Source organism: Aedes albopictus, chromosome 2 (assembly GCF_035046485.1).
Source record: "Aedes albopictus strain Foshan chromosome 2, AalbF5, whole genome shotgun sequence".
NCBI classification, from domain to species: Eukaryota; Metazoa; Arthropoda; class Insecta; order Diptera; family Culicidae; genus Aedes; species Aedes albopictus.
The window spans coordinates 306,206,238-306,223,999 of NC_085137.1; the positions used below are offsets into that span (position 1 = coordinate 306,206,238).

The window sequence follows — 17,762 nt, forward strand, 5'->3', positions numbered from 1 at the left end:
GATGTTTACAACACCAGAGCATTGTAATAAATACCCCTTGAGATACATAATCACTTTTTCTCCTCGGCCTTAAGGCTCATGCGAAAACAGCATGGCCCGTGACCTCTGCTTGAGATCCACTGTATCTCATCTCTCATCTCATCTCTCATCTCATCTCTCATCTCAACGCTCATCTCATCTCTCATCTCATCTCGCATCTCATCTCTCATCTCATCTCTCATCTCATCTCTCATCTCATCTCTCATCTCATCTCTCATCTCATCTTTCATCTCATCTCTCATCTCATCTCTCATCTCATCTCTCATCTCATCTCTCATCTCATCTCTCATCTCATCTCTCATCTCATCTCTCATCTCATCTCTCATCTCATCTCTCATCTCATCTCTCATCTCATCTCTCATCTCATCTCTCATCTCATCTCTCATCTCATCTCTCATCTCATCTCTCATCTCATCTCTCATCTCATCTCTCATCTCATCTCTCATCTCATCTCTCATCTCATCTCTCATCTCATCTCTCATCTCATCTCTCATCTCATCTCTCATCTCATCTCTCATCTCATCTCTCATCTCATCTCTCATCTCATCTCTCATCTCATCTCTCATCTCATCTCTCATCTCATCTCTCATCTCATCTCTCATATCATCTCTCATCTCATCTCTCATCTCATCTCTCATCTCATCTCTCATCTCATCTCTCATCTCATCTCTCATCTCATCTCTCATCTCATCTCTCATCTCATCTCTCATCTCATCTCTCATCTCATCTCTCATCTCATCTCTCATCTCATCTCTCATCTCATCTCTCATCTCATCTCTCATCTCATCTCTCATCTCATCTCTCATCTCATCTCTCATCTCATCTCTCATCTCATCTCTCACCTCTCATCTCTCATCTCTCATCTCTCATGTCGCATCTCTCATCTCTCATCTCTCATCTCTCATCTCTCAGCTCTCATCTCTCATCTCTCATCTCTCATCTCTCATCTCTAATCTCTCATCTCTCATCTCTCATCTCTCATCTCTCATCTCTCATCTCTCATCTCTCATCTCTCATCTCTCATCTCTCATCTCTCATCTCTCATCTCTCATATCTCATCTCTCATCTCTAATATCTCATCTCTCATCTCTCATCTCTCATCTCTCATCTCTCATCTCTCATCTCTCATCTCTCATCTCTCATCTCTCATCTCTCATCTCTCATCTCTCATCTCTCATCTCTCATATCTCATCTCTCATCTCTAATATCTCATCTCTCATCTCTCATCTCTCATGTCTCATCTCTCACCTCTCATGTCTCATCTCTAATCTCTCATCTCTCATCTCTCATCTCTCATCTCTCATCTCTCATCTCTCATCTCTCATCTCTCATGTCGCATCTCTCATCTCTCATCTCTCATCTCTCATCTCTCATCTCTCAGCTCTCATCTCTCATCTCTCATCTCTCATCTCTCATCTCTAATCTCTCATCTCTCATCTCTCATCTCTAATCTCTCGTCTCTCATCTCTCATCTCGCATCTCTCATCTCTCATCTCTCATCTCTCATCTCTCATCTCTCATCTCTCATCTCTCATCTCTCATCTCTCATCTCTCATGTCTCATCTCTCATCTCTCATCTCTCATCTCTCATCTCTCATCTCTCATCTCGCATCTCTCATCTCTCATCTCTCATGTCTCATGTCTCGTCTCTCATCTCTCATCTCTCATCTCTCATGTCTCATGTCTCATGTCTCATGTCTCATGTCTCATCTCTCATCTCTCATCTCTAATCTCTCATCTCTCATCTCTCATCTCTCATCTCTCATCTTTCATCTCTCATCTCTCATCTCTCATCTCGTATCTCGTATCTCTCATCTCTCATGTCTCATGTCTCATCTCTCATCTCTCATCTCTCATCTCTCATCTCTCATCTCTCATCTCTCATCTCTCATCTCTCATCTCTCATCTCTCATCTCTCATCTCTCATCTCTCATCTCTCATCTCTCATCTCTCATCTCTCATCTCTCATCTCTCATCTCTCATCTCTCATCTCTCATCTCTCATCTCTCATGTCTCATCTCTCATCTCTAATATCTCATCTCTCATCTCTCATCTCTCATGTCTCATCTCTCACCTCTCATGTCTCATCTCTAATCTCTCATATCTCATCTCTCATCTCTCATCTCTCATCTCTCATCTCTCATCTCTCATCTCTCATCTCTCATCTCTCATCTCTCATCTCTCATCTCTCATCTCTCATCTCTCATCTCTCATCTCTCATCTCTCATCTCTCATCTCTCATCTCTCATCTCTCATCTCTCATCTCTCATCTCTCATCTCTCATCTCTCATCTCTCATCTCTCATCTCTCATCTCTCATCTCTCATCTCTCATCTCTCATGTCGCATCTCTCATCTCTCATCTCTCATCTCTCAGCTCTCATCTCTCATCTCTCATCTCTCATCTCTCATCTCTCATCTCTAATCTCTCGTCTCTCATCTCTCATCTCGCATCTCTCATCTCTCATCTCTCATCTCTCATCTCTCATCTCTCATCTCTCATCTCTCATCTCTCATCTCTCATCTCTCATCTCTCATGTCTCATCTCTCATCTCTCATCTCTCATCTCTCATCTCGCATCTCTCATCTCTCATCTCTCATGTCTCGTCTCTCATCTCTCATCTCTCATCTCTCATCTCTCATCTCTTATCTCTCATCTCTCATCTCTCATCTCTCATGTCTCATGTCTCATGTCTCATGTCTCATTTCTCATCTCTCATCTCTCATCTCTCATCTCTCATCTCTCATGTCTCATCTCTCATCTCAACCCTCTATCCAACCCTCTACCCAACCCTCTATCCTACCTTCTACCCTAATCCTCTACCCTACCCTCTATCTTGCCTTTTACTCTACCCTCTACCCTACCTTCTACCCTACCATCTAACACTACCCTCTACCCTAACCATCTACCCTACCCTCTACCCTAACCCTCTATATATCATATGTATCACATGTTACTTGTTCCCGAATACCTAAAACCCCAATTTACGCCTAAGGAGCGTAAATTGGGGGAGCGCTATTTGGGAATTAGTGCGTAAATGGGGGGAGCGTTATTTGGGAATTAGTGCGTAAATCGGGGGGCGCAAATTGAGTTTGGCGCAAAAGAAGTGAGCGTAAATTGGGGTTTTAGTGTACTATTTTTAGTACTGGTTTCTAATAATTTTCTTGATTACTTCCATTGTCTGAACTAGTCATTGAAACGAAGTAGCGAAAAGTTAGCCTGAGTATAAAGTGTGCCGATGTGTAGTCTTTAGAAAGATTTCAAGATCATGGAAATTTTCACATCTCATTGATATTGTGCATTCCCTCTTACCATGAATTCTTCGAGATATAATGTTCTTCATGATGCTTCAATGAGGTTTGCTTTTTTCAAATATGGGTCGTTCTTTTCTGTTGTACTGATTGAAAATGACATGGCACTCAATTAAGAACACGCTCATCATAATTTTCCCTTCTTTCATTCATAGGCTGTTCTTTCTATTTATTTTTGAATTTCCAATCGATGAAAACGCCCTTTAAACGCATAATACCTATAAAACGAGTCATCGTGATTGTGGTAGTAATCTGCTAAAGTTCATTATCATTGTAAAACACATGATCCAGATGACTTCAACTTTAAGTCTTAAAGTATTCTTGCTAGCGAAGGAAGTCTATGAGCACAATTTTAATGTGTATTAACAGGCTTTAAAACAAAAATCAATGTAATTCAATTTGTTTGACAAACAGATTTGAAGCTAAGCACTCTTCAGTTTTTTTTTTGTAAATCAATGGATCAATCATGACCGAAGTAGCATTTGGAACATTTCTACAGAACATACTAGTAGTTAGACCGCCGGCAATATTTTGAAAGAACAGTATATGATGAAAGAAGGGAGAATCGTTGATGAAGATTTCTACTAGACCGCCTATAGATACCTACTAGAACAGTCGGTCACAAAAAAAATAAACATGTATAAATATAGCAGCAGTCAAATTACTGATGATTGATTGAGCAGTTCATCTTGAAAGAACAGCCTATGTTTGAAAGAAGGAAAATTTTATTAAATGAAAAATTATCAATCTAGCCAAAAAGACGCTGCTGGATCTTTAGGCAGAAGTATGTCAGGCCGAAGTACGTTTCGCTGCAATCATTAGGCCGGAAGTATCATTACGCCGTACGAGCATCATTACGATTGAGTTGAAAGCCAAGAAAAAACCTAGTTTGATCATGTATGTATAACCCAATACTCAAAAGAATAGCCGATTTCTCACAGAAGGGTAATCTGTCATGGGACAGTCAGTGGTTTGATAAATTACTACCGTCAATAAGCTATGCAATATTACAACTAAAAACAACTGCGTGTTATAAAAAGAGGCGAAATTTTCTGATGGAATGTTGGCAGAGTGATCACTTCCCAAGTAGCATTGTTTAGTCAAATACACTAGAAGAAGTTTTTAGAACCATAATAAAACCAAAATAATAGATAGAAAGATTTATGGCGGTTTTCAAAACCTCTACAAGACTAATTGCCTATCAACATATTACTTGGGTTGATTATCAGTTCTTCAGTAACAGTTTAACATCAACATCAAGAAATCATCTATGTGAGAAAAGTGAAAAGACTAAAAGAATATTGTAAAATCATGGAAGTATATCCCAGTATCCATAGAATTCCCTAGATTCGAGGAATTTAAAACACTCGAGGGACTCATACATCTTCTAGACCTTCGAAAACAAATATTAACATCGTTTATGAAGAAAATTAAGAAGACGGCCTACTGACCCATTCTACCCTATGAACTTCAGCTTCGCAACTCATTCGGCTTAACGTACTTCGGTCTGACGTACTTCGTCCTAAAGACCGGATGCCCTTAGTTGTGCATTGGGTCAATGTTAAATAGCATATGCAATAATCTTTTCGGGGAAACGGTACAGTCGGGGAAACAGTACATTCGGGGAAACATTTTTCGGGGAAATGGTACATTCGGGGGAAAAACTTTCGGGGAAACTTCATTCGGGGAACTGGTTTTCGGGGAAATGTCGAACAATCATTTACATTCACCTCGTGGAGACTAGCCTTCATAGCCCTCTCACGACTTTGGTATGCGTATGCGATCCTTAATGTATTCGGCAAAGTTTTAGATAAAACCACAAGGTAAAAGTGCTCCATACACTGTTTTTTGATAGCATGCTTCTGAGCTAAGAAAATACCAAGTGAATGTTACTCTTTCTAAGTGAGTGTTCCCATCCCTGATCACAAGTAGCAACCTGAGTGCATTTCTACAAGCTAAGCAAGAAAAATTTGGATAATTTGTTCACCAGCCTCTAAGCTATTCGATGACTGTGGTGAGGGGAGTAAGGTGTAAGGGGGGACTTTCTGCCATACTCGCTATCATTTTGAAACCCCTGCAACTATGTCCTTAACTGAGATATCAGAAAAAAGTCGTGTTTATTCATAGCAGCACCCAAGGGTGCCGCTATCATCAAACATTAACCCTCCAGCGCGCGCGCTGTTGTAAAAAGTACAACAGCCCCAAAAAACCTCGCTCGTTGCATTCAACGTTCAAGTCGTTCCACTCGTGTTTATCCCCGCTCTCCTAATTACACCCTCTAAAGCAATGTTGAACAGCAGGCACGAAAGACCATCACCTTGCCGTAACCCTCTGCGAGATTCGAAGGGACCCGAGAGTGTTCTGATACTCGAACTACGTACATCACTCGATCCATCGTCGCCTTGATCAACCGTATCAGTTTATCCGGGAATCCGTATTCGTGCATAATCTGCCATAGCTTTTCTCGATCGATTGTATCATACGCCGATTTGAAATCGATGAAGAAATGATGTGTGGGCACGTTGTATACGCGGCATTTCTACAACACCTGGCGGATGGCGAACAACTGGTCCGTTGTAGCGCGTTCGCCCATAAATCCAGCCTGATATTGCCCCAGGAACTCTCTTGCAATCGGTGATAGACGGCGGTATAAAATTTGGGAGAGTATCTTGTAGGCAGCGCTCCGTAGTGTGATCGCGCGGTAGTTCCCGCAATCCAACTTGTCGCCCTTTTTGTAGATGGGACACACGATACCTTCCATCCATTCCTCCGGTAATACTTCCTCCTCCCAAATCTTGGTAATAAGCAATTGTAATGATTCGTCAACCATGTTAGAGGGTACAAAAATCACCGCAGCTTGATGTGTCACATGATGGGGCTTGGTTGAGTTTCATATAAGGACAGTTCTATCGGTGCTATCCAGATCACTAAAAGGACCATAACTCCGGAACGCTTTGACCGATCCGAACCATTTTTAATAGCAAACAATGCGGTTCGATGCGAGCTATAAGGCAGAGGCAAATATTTAATTTGCAACTGAGGGGGTGAAACAAATATAGCGACCCATGACTTTATTTTCAATAGAAAAAAATGTTTTCAAGTAACAATTTTTCAATATTTGGAAAATATTTCTTCAATATTGGGTATAATTTTCCAATTTTCAAAAATATTTTTTCTTATTTCATTTGTTTGTTCCTTATTTCGAGACCCCCTCGTACCCGATGAGAGGTGTCGAACATAAAAAAAATGTAATATGTATTAATTCGAAAAATCGGCCAATTGGAAGTGCCTTAAAAGCGAGTGACTTTTTTTGTACACAGACATACATACACACACATACATAAACACATACAGACATCATCTCAAGCTGTCGAACTGAGTTGGGTATATGAGTTGGGTTTATCGAAAATTCGTTTTTTGAGTGAACATATAGCCTTTCAGTACACTTTGGTGTACGAGAAAAGCAAAAATGTCAAATAACTTCTGAATGCCACTGTTGGCCAATAGATTTGTACACGTGGCGCATGGTTCCACCACCACCACCGGGCAGGGAGAAGGAGACTTCACCGGCAGGCAGATCGGCTCAACAGATCCAGGAAAACGGAAAAATGGTATTTGGAAGCAAATTTGTTTCAGGATTTATGACTTATCGTTCCACCTGGTCGGTCGGTCTGTCGGTCGGATGGTCGTCGGTTCGGTGGCCATGAACGCAGGCAGTCAGGTGGGCGCCACCTTCAGTGGTATAACGCGGATCCTCCCCGAGTCCCTGCCTGATGCGGCAATGATGGTTGGTAGTCGTAGACTGGGGCGTGTGTGTATGCCAGCCGCCAACCGACGACCTAGGTAGGTATACGTGTGCGCATGTTGGCGTAATATTGGCAAAGGTCTTTGAATTTATGAGCAAACAGCCATCGAGCCGTAGAGCCCAAGTCGTCGTCGTCGTCTGTAACAACCTCGATTGTTTTCATCGGTTTCCGTAGGGGCGGCGGCTGTGAGAGTCGTATAGCCAACATATGGAAAACCGCCAAGCTGTCAATCATTAGCCGAAAGGGTGTTGAATAAATTATGCCCCGATGTAAAAGGCTAATCCAAGCGGGGATTGGCGAGGAGGTGGTATATTGATTTTTGCGTTGCGACTTTGGTGGTAGTTTACAAGGCGTTTACGGGTTTTGTTTTTCTGGATCAGAACATCAATTGAGGTTGGTAGTCAATGTGGAATAGACGGCAAAGGGATTATCTCATAAATATTATTTACTAGTTGTCCCGGCAAACTTTGTCTTGCCAATCTTGTGGTGCTTTGACAGCTTTTGAGCTCATTCAAGCAACGCACTCTAGATTGGTTTGATTTCGATCTTGTTGATTTTCTTCCCAGCTCATGCAAAATCATTGCTTTATCATTTTTCTTACATTTTCAGATGATTTTCGTAACTTTTCCTGCATATAAACACAGCCACCATGAATACGAATCGAACCATACAATAACCATGCTGATCGGTTCAGCCGTTCGTGAGTTTTGTTGCCTCAAAGGAACTTGAAACTCATTTTTATATATATAGATACACAAATGAATGTCATGCCGAAGGTAACAGAATATGCTTTCTGGAAAATTAACGCTTTTTAATGGCTGCTACACGATTTACTAGTGGTTCATATGACCATGTACTTTGGAACACTTGGCTCACGTTCATCATTTCGAAGGCTTTATCGCAAGCGTGTGTGAGATTCACATCTAAGTCGTAGGAGGGATAAAGTTGTAACCCGGTTAAGTTACATAATCCGCAGAATCATTACTTGTGCTGTGGCTTAGTTGATTATAGCACCACTGCCCATAACTGCATAATTGTAACATTTGCATTTTTTGCCAATATTGAGTTAATACCGGGGATCATCTCCCAATCATCAGTACTTTCATCCACCCAAATGAACTTTTTAAGTTTGTTCTGCAAAATGTGAAACAAATACCAAGTCGTTTTGTCTCATTGGCTAAAATTGATGAGTGTAACCGCATAACAGTCACACTGGAAATACACACTGGTGTCAAAGCGTAATATCAATCATATTTTGGTCTGATTATTTTTTTAACTATTCGTCCAGCAGAAAAGAAAAGCTGTAGAAAATTTCATTGCAAAAGGATGAATTTTAAAATATTGACAAATTTTTGAAATTTCGTATCGTCTCCATACTAGCGCATGTTGCAAACTTTATACTCTATTTTGTACAATGCCTACTTTTGTCGAATGTGACTGTTATGCAGTTATGGGCAGACCAGGCGGGTGATAACGAATCGAGAGTTCGAACCCTACCAAAGCAAGCGATTTTTTTTCAAATTTATCACTTGGTCCTCGAAATTTGAGTTTGTTCGTCTGTTGCAGAGCAACCAAAAAACTCCGAAAGTTTTTTTTTTTCTGGTGTAGCCATACTGCTCTTTTTGTCTTATAACGTTAGCTCTCCCATTACTGTGCCCTGCCATTCTCGCACGATTTCCATAAATAATTGAAGCAGAATAAAATTAGCTTAGAACTCACCTTCTCGCAACGTTTACAATTACCGGTTGGCTTATGATCTTCATCCTCTCTCTTCGTTAATATTTTCACTACCGTTAGAATCTCCTTGGAAATTTTGTACAACTGTTTGAGCTCTGAAAGGAGACAAAGAACGAACAAAGAATAACACTGAATTTACTGACTCTCGATTGGCGTAGAGGTGACTGAAACGACGTCGACAGCGGAGCCCAACCAGGCAGCAGCAATACGGGGGAAGAAAAAGTCATAAAAGAAAAGTTAAATACATTACATTTAATGTCTTCATGCGAACGAGAGCTCGCAGTTCCCCGTGACCTACAAGCTCTATTTCCTATCTTCGAGTTCGAATCAACGCAACCGGAGATGGTATCGTGGTATCGTGGCATCATGGGAGGCGAATAGTGACGGCCTGGGCGGCGTATCGCGAGTTCACCCATTCCCCCACCGATCCGGAAAGGAAAACATTTTCCCAGCTGCGTCCAATGGGGAACAAAGTGGAACATCGAACGGAAGCGCCCTTGTTCAACTAGGATGGGAAAGTTTCGATGCAAGTTTGGGAAAACGTCGTTATCGTCGTCAAGGAACTATATGGGGTGCGGTGTGCGGATTCTCAGGATGGGGTATGGGGGGAGATTTGAACTGAAGGAAGAACTACATAAAGTGACAATTTAATGAAATCAGCTTATGTTTGGGTGGTAAAGTGTTCCCATGCGACAAGGTTTCCGTTCGAGTTACATGTGAAGATTGCCGCGGTTAATCAGCTAGGAAAGTTTGTGTTCCCTTCAGTGTTCTAAATTGCACAATAATTATTGAAATTAAATGCAATGGAAAGGGGAGATTATATTTATACAGGGGATGGCCAAAATGTTTGGGATAGGCAACTTTTTTTCTCTCAAAAAAAAGTTCAACAAGCTATAACTTTTCAAAAAGCGCATCAAAAAATCTCATTTTGACTGTTTGTCAACCTATTATGTGTGCATCATTGGTACAAATTTGGGCTCGATTGATAACTATTTCGCAATGTTAGAACCGCTCGCGTAAAACACTATTTTTCAGACAACTCATTTTTGAGGTGTCATATCTCGGGATTGTTAAGAGTTTAATCTTGCCTAGTTTGGGTAGTGGCTACGGTTAGGATAGCTCAGATCAATCTTCAGCACAAAAGAACAGCAACGATCAATCTTTGTAGACTTATGCAAAATGGTACAGCCCAAGTGGCGTTAGTCCAAGAACCTTACTTTCGTAAGGGGAATTTCTATTTAGGAAACCTTGTGAATCCAGTGTTTGCTACTTTCAGTAAAAATGAAATGGCAAACTCACGTGTCATGCCTCGAGCATGTGTGCTTGTCAACAACGCAATCGTTGCTACACTCATCTCTGAACTAACTACCAGAGATGTATGTGCTATCATAATAGATGTATCTGTTGGAAACCTCAACAGGAAATACGTTTATTGTTCGGTTTATTTACCGCATGATGAACCATCCCCTACGGATGCTTTCAAGCAAGTCATTGCATACTGCACTTCAAAAGGCCTTCCGCTAATTGTTGGTAGTGATGCTAATGCTCACCATATAATCTGGGGCAGCTCAGACATCAATTTGAGAGGCTCCAGTTTGATGGAATACTTGAGTAGTACAGATCTTGGATTACTTAACACAGACAACCGCCCAACCTTCAGATAGAGAGGAAGTGTTAGACATAACGCTTTGCTCTAGCAGAATTAGTCATGAGCTGACAAAATGGCATGTGTCAGATGAAGAATCTTTATCTGACCATCGTTACATCTTGTTTGAACATGTGAATGTTACTTCGCAAACTTTGCGTTTCAGGAATCCCCGGTCAACCAACTGGGATCTCTTTACCGATTTGGTTGCAGCCAAATTTCATGGATACTCACCATCAATTGTGTTGTTAATTGTGGAGCCTCGTGGCCGTGCGGTTAGCGTCACCAAGCGTATAGCCGTACCATTCCAAGGGGTGAGGGTTCGATTCCCGCTCCGAGTGATGAAACTTTTCGCAAGAAATGTTTCTTCCTCGTATCCACTGGTGCTCGTAATGTATGTCGTGTCCGTTGTCTAGTGTTAAGTTTCGTTCAGTCTGTACAGCCTCTGGCTGAAGACGGTGTCCGTGTCTTTTAAATTGACACTCCAAGTGATTTAGATGATGCCGTTGATACTACAACGGCCTTCATCATGGAAGCTTTTGAAGAAGCCTGCCCTCTGCGGTCTGTGAAGACCACAAGAGGAACCCCTTGGTGGAACTCCGATCTGGCGAAGCTCAGGAAACAATGTAGAAAGAGTTGGAACAGACGACGTTCGGCTGGACCGGAGGCTTTCAGGTCGGCTCGCAAGGCCTACCAAAAAGCTCTTCGGTCTGCTGAACGATCCGGCTGGAAAAACCTTTGTACAAATGTTTCCAGTCTGAGTGAAGCCAGTCGATTGAACAAAATCCTTGCAAAATCTAAGGTTTTTCAAGTGAACGAACTTCGTTTGCCAAATGGTGATTTCACTTCCTCTGATGAGGAAGTTTTAGAATGTTTATTCAGTACACACTTCCCCGGATGTGTGGATATTACATCTTCGGATGAACCTGATGTCTTTTCTTGTAGTTATGATTCTTTAGCTTCGGCTCGGAGTATCATAACTTTAGAATCGATTGAATGGGCACTTAATAGCTTTGCTCCTTTCAAATCTCCTGGGGCAGATGGGATTTATCCTATTTTGCTTCAGAAGGGATTTGATCATTTCAAACATGTTTTGAAACAACTACTTGTTTGCAGTTTTGCTACAGGGTATATTCCCAAATCCTGGCGGGATATTACTGTGAAGTTTATTCCGAAAGTGGGTCGCGCGTCGTATGAAGAAGCAAAGAGCTTCAGACCTATCAGTTTGACCTCTTTTCTTCTGAAATGCTTAGAACGCATTGTGGATCATCACATCCGTGATGTTTATCTGGCCAATGTGCCTCTTCATGTGAACCAACATGCTTACCAATCTGGAAAGTCCACTGTGACTCTTTTACACAAAGTTGTTTACGATATCGAGAAGGCATTCGCTCAAAAGCAATCCTGCTTGGGTGTTTTCTTAGATATCGAGGGTGCCTTTGACAACGTGCCTTTCGATGCCATATTGGAAGCCGCACGGGGTCATGGTATATCTCCAATGATTTCCAATTGGATTCACCAAATGCTCAAAAACCGACATCTCTTCTCGACATTGCGTCAAGCGGCGATTAGGAAATTGAGTGTTTGTGGATGCCCCCAAGGGGGAGTCTTATCACCACTTTTATGGAATCTCGTAGCAGATACGCTATTGAGGCAACTCAATAATAGCGGTTTTCCTACTTATGGTTTTGCCGACGACTACCTAACATTGTTAGTCGGTATGTGCATCAGCACCCTTTTCGACCTGATGCAAAACGCTCTTCAGGTAGTTGAGGGTTGGTGTCGCCAATATGGCCTTTCGGTAAATCCGAGTAAAACATCTATTGTTCTTTTCACGGAAAAGCGAAACCGTAATGGTGTTCGAACTTTACGTCTCTTTGATTCTGAAATCAATGTGACTGAACAGGTAAAGTACGTTGGAGTCATTCTTGATTTCAAGCTTTCCTGGACACCTCATGTTGAGTTCAGAATCAAGAAAGCTTGTATGGCCTTCGGGCAATGCCGGCGAACCTTTGGTACAACTTGGGGTCTAAAACCCAAGTATATCAAATGGATCTACACAACTGTTGTTCGGCCAATATTGGCCTATGGATGTCTTGTGTGGTGGCAAAAGGGCGAAGTGAGAACGGTCCAATCAAAGTTAGGCCATCTCCAAAGGATGTGCTTAATGGCGATGTCTGGAGCGTTCTCTTCAACTCCCACGGCAGCGCTCGAAGTTCTTTTTGACGTTGTCCCACTACACATTCATCTCAAACAAGAAGCACTTTCTTGCACTTACCGTCTATGGGTACTCGGTTTACTAGAGGAAACTCCTGTGAACCGCAGTTCAACACACACCTCGTTGTTTCCACTTTTGGTGAATTGGGACAAAGTTGTCCTTGCTCCAAGTGATCTTACAATTGCTTGTAATTTTCCATATAGGACATTTTCCACGAAATTCCCTTCCCGGGAAGAGTGGACATCTGGTTATCTGGAGAGAAGTATTTCAGACGGCATCGTATGTTACACTGATGGCTCCCTTCTAGAAGGTCGAGCAGGTGCTGGTGTTTATTCTCGTGAGCTAAGGCTGTATCAGTCTTATTCACTTGGCAGACACTGCACCGTTTTTCAGGCCGAAATCTTTGCTCTTATGTGCGGAGTGAAATCAGCACTTCAGCAGCACGTAATGGGCAAAGTAATATACTTCTGTTCAGATAGCCAGGCTGCTATTAAAGCACTTGCTTCGGCCAACTCCAGGTCGAAGATAGTTATCGCTTGTCGAACTCAAATTGAGGAGCTGAATTCAGCAAACGCTGTTCACCTTGTATGGGTACCTGGCCATTCTTCCATCGCTGGAAATGAATTGGCTGATGAGTTAGCTCGCACTGGAGCATCACATGACTTCATTGGCCCTGAGCCAGCTATTCCGGTATCCAAGTGTTGGATGAAGCTTCAGATTGACACCTGGGCTGCCACTCAGCACAAACAATACTGGAATAGTTTGGAGTCATGTCGTCAAACAAAATTGTATTGTACTGAGCCATCTCTAGGGGTGGCAAAGTATCTAACAAATCTGTCAAAGCAGAATTGCAGCATGCTGGTCAAAGCATTGACTGGCCACTGCCGACTCAGTTATCACATGGCGAATATTCAGCAAGCTGATTCATTTGCATGTGATAGCTGTGAATCCGATTATGGAACTTCGTATCATTTAATATGTAACTGTCCAGCTTTTGCGCAATTGCGTTTCCGAGTACTCGGGAAACACTTATTAAGGGAAACTGACTTCAGAAACCTGAATCTTCAGGACGTTCTGTTGTTCTTGACCCGCTGTGGTAAAGAGCTATAGGCTCTCTTTACGCTTTATGCATTATCACAGTGCCCTTCTCAGGGCGCTGTTCGAACCCATTGTGGCACGCTTATGCGTTATTACAGTGTCCTTTTCAGGACGCTATGTGAACCCATTGTGGTACGCTTTTGCGAGTATGACGATCCTATTCCCTTACCTGTCCTTTCCCATCTCCTATCCTTTTTCCTTCCCTTCTCCGTCAGGTAAATGATGAATAGGCTCGTGTTCATGGCGATGGCACAAATTTCCCAAATGGAGGAGAACGTGCCTCTAGAGCCGACCTACTGATACCTGATACATGTGAAGATTGCCGCGGTTAATCAGCTAGGAAAGTTTGTGTTCCCTTCAGTGTTCTAAATTGCACAATAATTATTGAAATTAAATGCAATGGAAAGAGGAGATTATATTTATACAGGGGATGGCCAAAATGTTTGGGATAGGCAACTTTTTTTCTCTAAAAAAAAAAGTTCAACAAGCTATAACTTTTCAAAAAGCGCATCAAAAAATCTCATTTTGACTGTTTGTCAACCTATTATGTGTGCATCATTGGTACAAATTTGGGCTCGATTGATAACTATTTCGCAATGTTAGAACCGCTCGCGTAAAACACTATTTTTCAGACAACTCATTTTTGAGGTGTCATATCTCGGAAACCAGTGAACCGAATTGAATGAAATTTTGAACGAACACGAACAATATGTAGATGCTTCACAAACTATGAAAACATATGTACTTTTTAAACGTTGAAAAAATTTATCATGGATTGACACTTTTTGATTTTTCTCGAAATTATTTATTTTTTTTACATCAATGTCAATAATTTATAGTGTTGATATCCAAAGGTTTTCTTCTTCTGTTCTCAAGTTATCTCCAATCAGATATATTAGAGCCTATTTAAATTGAAGGAAGAACACATTTAGTATTTTTTGTGTGGTATTGTAAATTTGACTGATTTTCCTATATATGGGTGAAAATTTTAATCCGGTATAACCTAATTCGCCGTGAGAAAATATGACATTTTATAACGTCGTATTAAGTATCAATATATTGTTGATAAACGTTAAAAAAATCATTCAATTCGGTTCACTGGTTTCCGAGATATGACAGTTCAAAAATTAGTTGTCTAAATAATAGTTTTTCACCCGAACGGTTCTAACTTCGGGAAAAATTAATCAATCGAGCCCGAATTTGTACCAATGATGCACACATAATAGGTTGACAAACGATCAAAATTAGAGATTTTTTTTATGCACTCTATGAAAAGTAACAGCATGTTGAATTTTTTTTGTGGGAGAAAAAAAGTTGCCTATCCCAAACATTTTGGCCATCCCCTGTAGTATCATGTTCAATTATACATAGGGGTAGAAATTACAATACACAGAATTCAAGTAATATTGAACTGTATTATTGATTAACAGCTATTATTTGATTTAAAAAATATTTTTTTTATTTTATTTCATCGATACACGAGTGAAAACCTAGTCTTCAATGCAAGCTAAAAAGCGTAAGGTCCCATTAGACGTGACAAATATTTGGCCAAACATGCCCAACAAATGACCAACACAACAGGAATCATAGCAAGATGGATAAATGTCGAACTTCAATGGCAAATATTTGGCATAATGCAACAGTCTAATGGCACCTTTACATCTTTGGATTTTTTTCGGTAAATATTTTTAAAATTTTGGAAATACTGGGAATACCTTCAGCAATTTCTTTGCAACATTGAAAGACACATCAATCGATATTTTTTTTTTTTTGAATAATTTTTCCAATTGGAATCCAAAATCAAGATGGCAGCTGTTTAATGGTTTTGTAGACTCCAAAACCAAGTAATAAGGAAATATTTGGTATGGGAAAGAAGTCCGGACTCCAAATTACAAGTCCGGACCAGAATATACAAGATGGGATTGCTGGGGTCCGTGGCGTAGTGGCCACACGTTCGCTTCATAAGCGGATGGTCATGGATTCGGTCCCAGCCGCGGCACTTTCAATTTTTCGTCAGTTGCTCTTCCCCCGAGAGCAGCTAACACCTGACCCTCTTTTGAGCTTACCTATCGCTCTAAGCGCCTGTCCATAAACTACGTAAACTATTAGGGGGACGAGAGGGGGTCTGGCCAAAGTCTACGCTCCATACAAATTTCGGAAAAAAAATGTATGAACGAAATGCTATTAGAGGGGAGGGGGGTTTCTGAGTGGGTCAAAGCAAACAGCATCCAGTTCCTTAAAATGCATATAAAAGAATAATAGAATACATTTAGGCGTTGCCCAAAAATGTAAGTGCAGCTGCCTATTGGAATCACTCACGTGGTGCCAAAGTGGACAAAAGAACTGTGAATAAGGTCAAGTGTTTAAGAATAAAAAACAAATCTTCAAGATGGCGGTCTAAACTCCAGGATGATGAATCCTTAATCGAGACGGCGGCTATTTGTTGGTTTTTTAAGCTCTTAAACAATGCAATATATTTGGTATTGGGAAGATGACTGGAATCCAGAAATGACGACCCAAATATCTAAGATGGTGGCCCACAATCCAAGATGGTGGGTCCAAATTCTAGATGGCGGTTGCTCAATGGAGGTTTAGGCCTTAAACCATGCAATATAGGTATTGTATAAATACAATATGGAAAATATGCCCGAAATCCGAAAATGGCGGCCAGAATATTCTAGATGATTATCTAAATTCAAAGATGACGTCTCAAAAATCAAGATGGCGGCTATTTAATGGTGTTTTGGGCTAACAAATCATTCAATGATGGTATAATTGGTATAAGGAGGATTCCCGAAATATAGCAACCAGTCCAATATCCAAGATGGCGGCTGTTTAATGGAGTTTTAGGCACTAAAATCATTCAATATGGGTACATATATCTGGTATGAGATAGAATTCTGGAGACCAAAATGGCGACCAGAATTTCCAAGATGGCGGACTTAAATCCAAAATGGCGGCTCAAAATTCAAGGTTGCGGCTTTATTATAAGGGTTTAAGTCTCAAACATAAAAAGCCTGATAAACGATACGATATCTGGTGCCTTACTTACCTTACCGATCAGGCTAAGGCCGGGGTGGCCTGTGCTGTACATAGTAGCCGTCTCCATTCCACTCGGTCCATGGCTGTTTGTCACCAGTTCCGCACTCTGCGTAGGGTCCGCAGATCGTAATCCACTTGGTCGACCCACCTAGCTCACTGCGCTCCCCGTCTTATTGTATCGGTCGGATGACTCTCGAGAACCATTTTAGTCGGGTTGCTATACGACATCCTGATGACGTGACCCGTCCACCACCGTAGCCTCCCGATTTTCGCGGTTTGTACGATGGTTGGTTCTCTCAGCAGCTGATTCGCCTTCTCCAAGTCCCGTCTTCCATCTGCACTCCGCCGTAGATGGACGTAGGGTCCATGTTTCGTGCCCCCAGAGAGGACGGCCGGTCTAATCAGCGTTTTGTAGATAGTTAACTTCGTGCTACAGTGAACTTTATTCGATCGTAGAGTTCTGCGAAGTCCAAAGTATGCTCGATTTCCTGCCACAATGCGCCTCTGAATTTTTCTGCTGGTGTCGTTGTCGGCAGTCACCAGTGAGCCCAAGTACACGAATTTTTCAACCACCTCGATTTCATCACCGTCGATATAAATTCGGGGTGGCGGGCGCGGTGATTCCTACCTGGAGCTCTTTGCCATCATGTACTTTGTCCGATTCGCCTGGCTTCACTCTTTAGTCGAATGAACGTTTGCGCCATCGTCTCAAATTTACGAGCAATGATATCAATATCACCAGTGAAACCGAGCAGCTGAACAGACTTCGTGGAAATCCTTTTTACACCCTCTAAAGCAATGTTGAACAGCAAGCACGAAAGACCATCACCTTGCCGTAACCCTCTGCGATATTCGAAGGGACTCAAG

General features: G+C 41.6%; 2 protein-coding genes across 3 annotated transcripts in view; one reads left to right on the forward strand and one right to left on the reverse strand.

Annotated features, from left to right (window-relative positions):
* Positions 1 to 17,762, forward strand: part of LOC109428702 (glucose transporter type 1) — a 916,963-nt gene that overhangs the window by 361,065 nt on the left and 538,136 nt on the right. The window lies entirely within an intron of this gene.
* LOC109424246 (uncharacterized) overlaps positions 1 to 17,762 on the reverse strand; it is a 114,828-nt gene that overhangs the window by 88,430 nt on the left and 8,636 nt on the right. Inside the window, exon 3 of the mRNA XM_062848313.1 lies at positions 8,875 to 8,987. Coding sequence (XP_062704297.1) covers positions 8,875 to 8,987 — 113 coding nt within the window. The remainder of the gene's footprint in view (positions 1 to 8,874; positions 8,988 to 17,762) is intronic.